The 502-nt window shown below is 49.8% G+C and overlaps 2 protein-coding genes across 6 annotated transcripts in view; one reads left to right on the top strand and one right to left on the bottom strand.

The window, feature by feature from the left end:
- The window catches only part of rab10 (RAB10, member RAS oncogene family), a gene marked incomplete in the record, with an annotated part of 31,586 nt that overhangs the window by 3,750 nt on the left and 27,334 nt on the right, over nucleotides 1-502 (bottom strand).
- LOC106534789 (uncharacterized) overlaps nucleotides 1-502 on the top strand; it is a 2,741-nt gene that overhangs the window by 718 nt on the left and 1,521 nt on the right. For 2 of the 5 annotated variants that reach the window (XR_001312389.1, XM_014031547.1), the window contains exon 2: nucleotides 38-493. Coding sequence is in view for 3 of the 5 variants with exons in the window: in XM_014031547.1 (XP_013887001.1) it covers nucleotides 38-493 (456 nt within the window). In the remaining 2 variants the exon portion in view is untranslated. Of the gene's footprint in view, nucleotides 1-37; nucleotides 498-502 lie in introns of all 5 variants that reach the window. The other 3 variants (XR_001312388.1, XM_014031546.1, XM_014031545.1) reach the window with 3 other exon arrangements.

Raw genomic sequence — 502 nt, 5'->3', positions numbered from 1 at the left:
TACATATGGAGACTACTGCAGGTACATGTGGAGACAGGTACATGTGCAGACTACTGCAGGTACATGTGCAGACTACTGCAGGTACATGTGCAGACTACTGCAGGTACATGTGGAGACTACCACAGGTACATGTGCAGACTACTGCAGGTACATGTGGAAACTACTGCAGGTACATGTGGAGACTACTGCAGGTACATGTGGAGACTACTGCAGGTACATGTGGAGACAGGTACATGTGGAGACTACTGCAGGTACATGTGCAGACTACTGCAGGTACATGTGCAGACTACTGCAGGTACATGTGGAAACTACTGCAGGTACATGTGAAGACTACTGCAGGTACATGTGAAGACTACCGCAGGTACATGTGGAGACTACCGCAGGTACATGTGGGGACTACTGCAGGTACATGTGCAGACTACCGCAGGTACATGTGGAGACTACCGCAGGTACATGTGGAGACTACTGCAGGTACATGTGGAGACTACTGCAGGTACATGTG

The sequence above is a fragment of the Austrofundulus limnaeus genome, unplaced genomic scaffold (genome assembly GCF_001266775.1).
Source record: "Austrofundulus limnaeus strain Quisiro unplaced genomic scaffold, Austrofundulus_limnaeus-1.0 Scaffold1269, whole genome shotgun sequence".
NCBI lineage: Eukaryota > Metazoa > Chordata > Actinopteri > Cyprinodontiformes > Rivulidae > Austrofundulus > Austrofundulus limnaeus.
The sequence above is the reverse complement of the archived record's forward strand: the minus strand, read 5'-3'. Positions and strand labels throughout refer to the sequence as shown.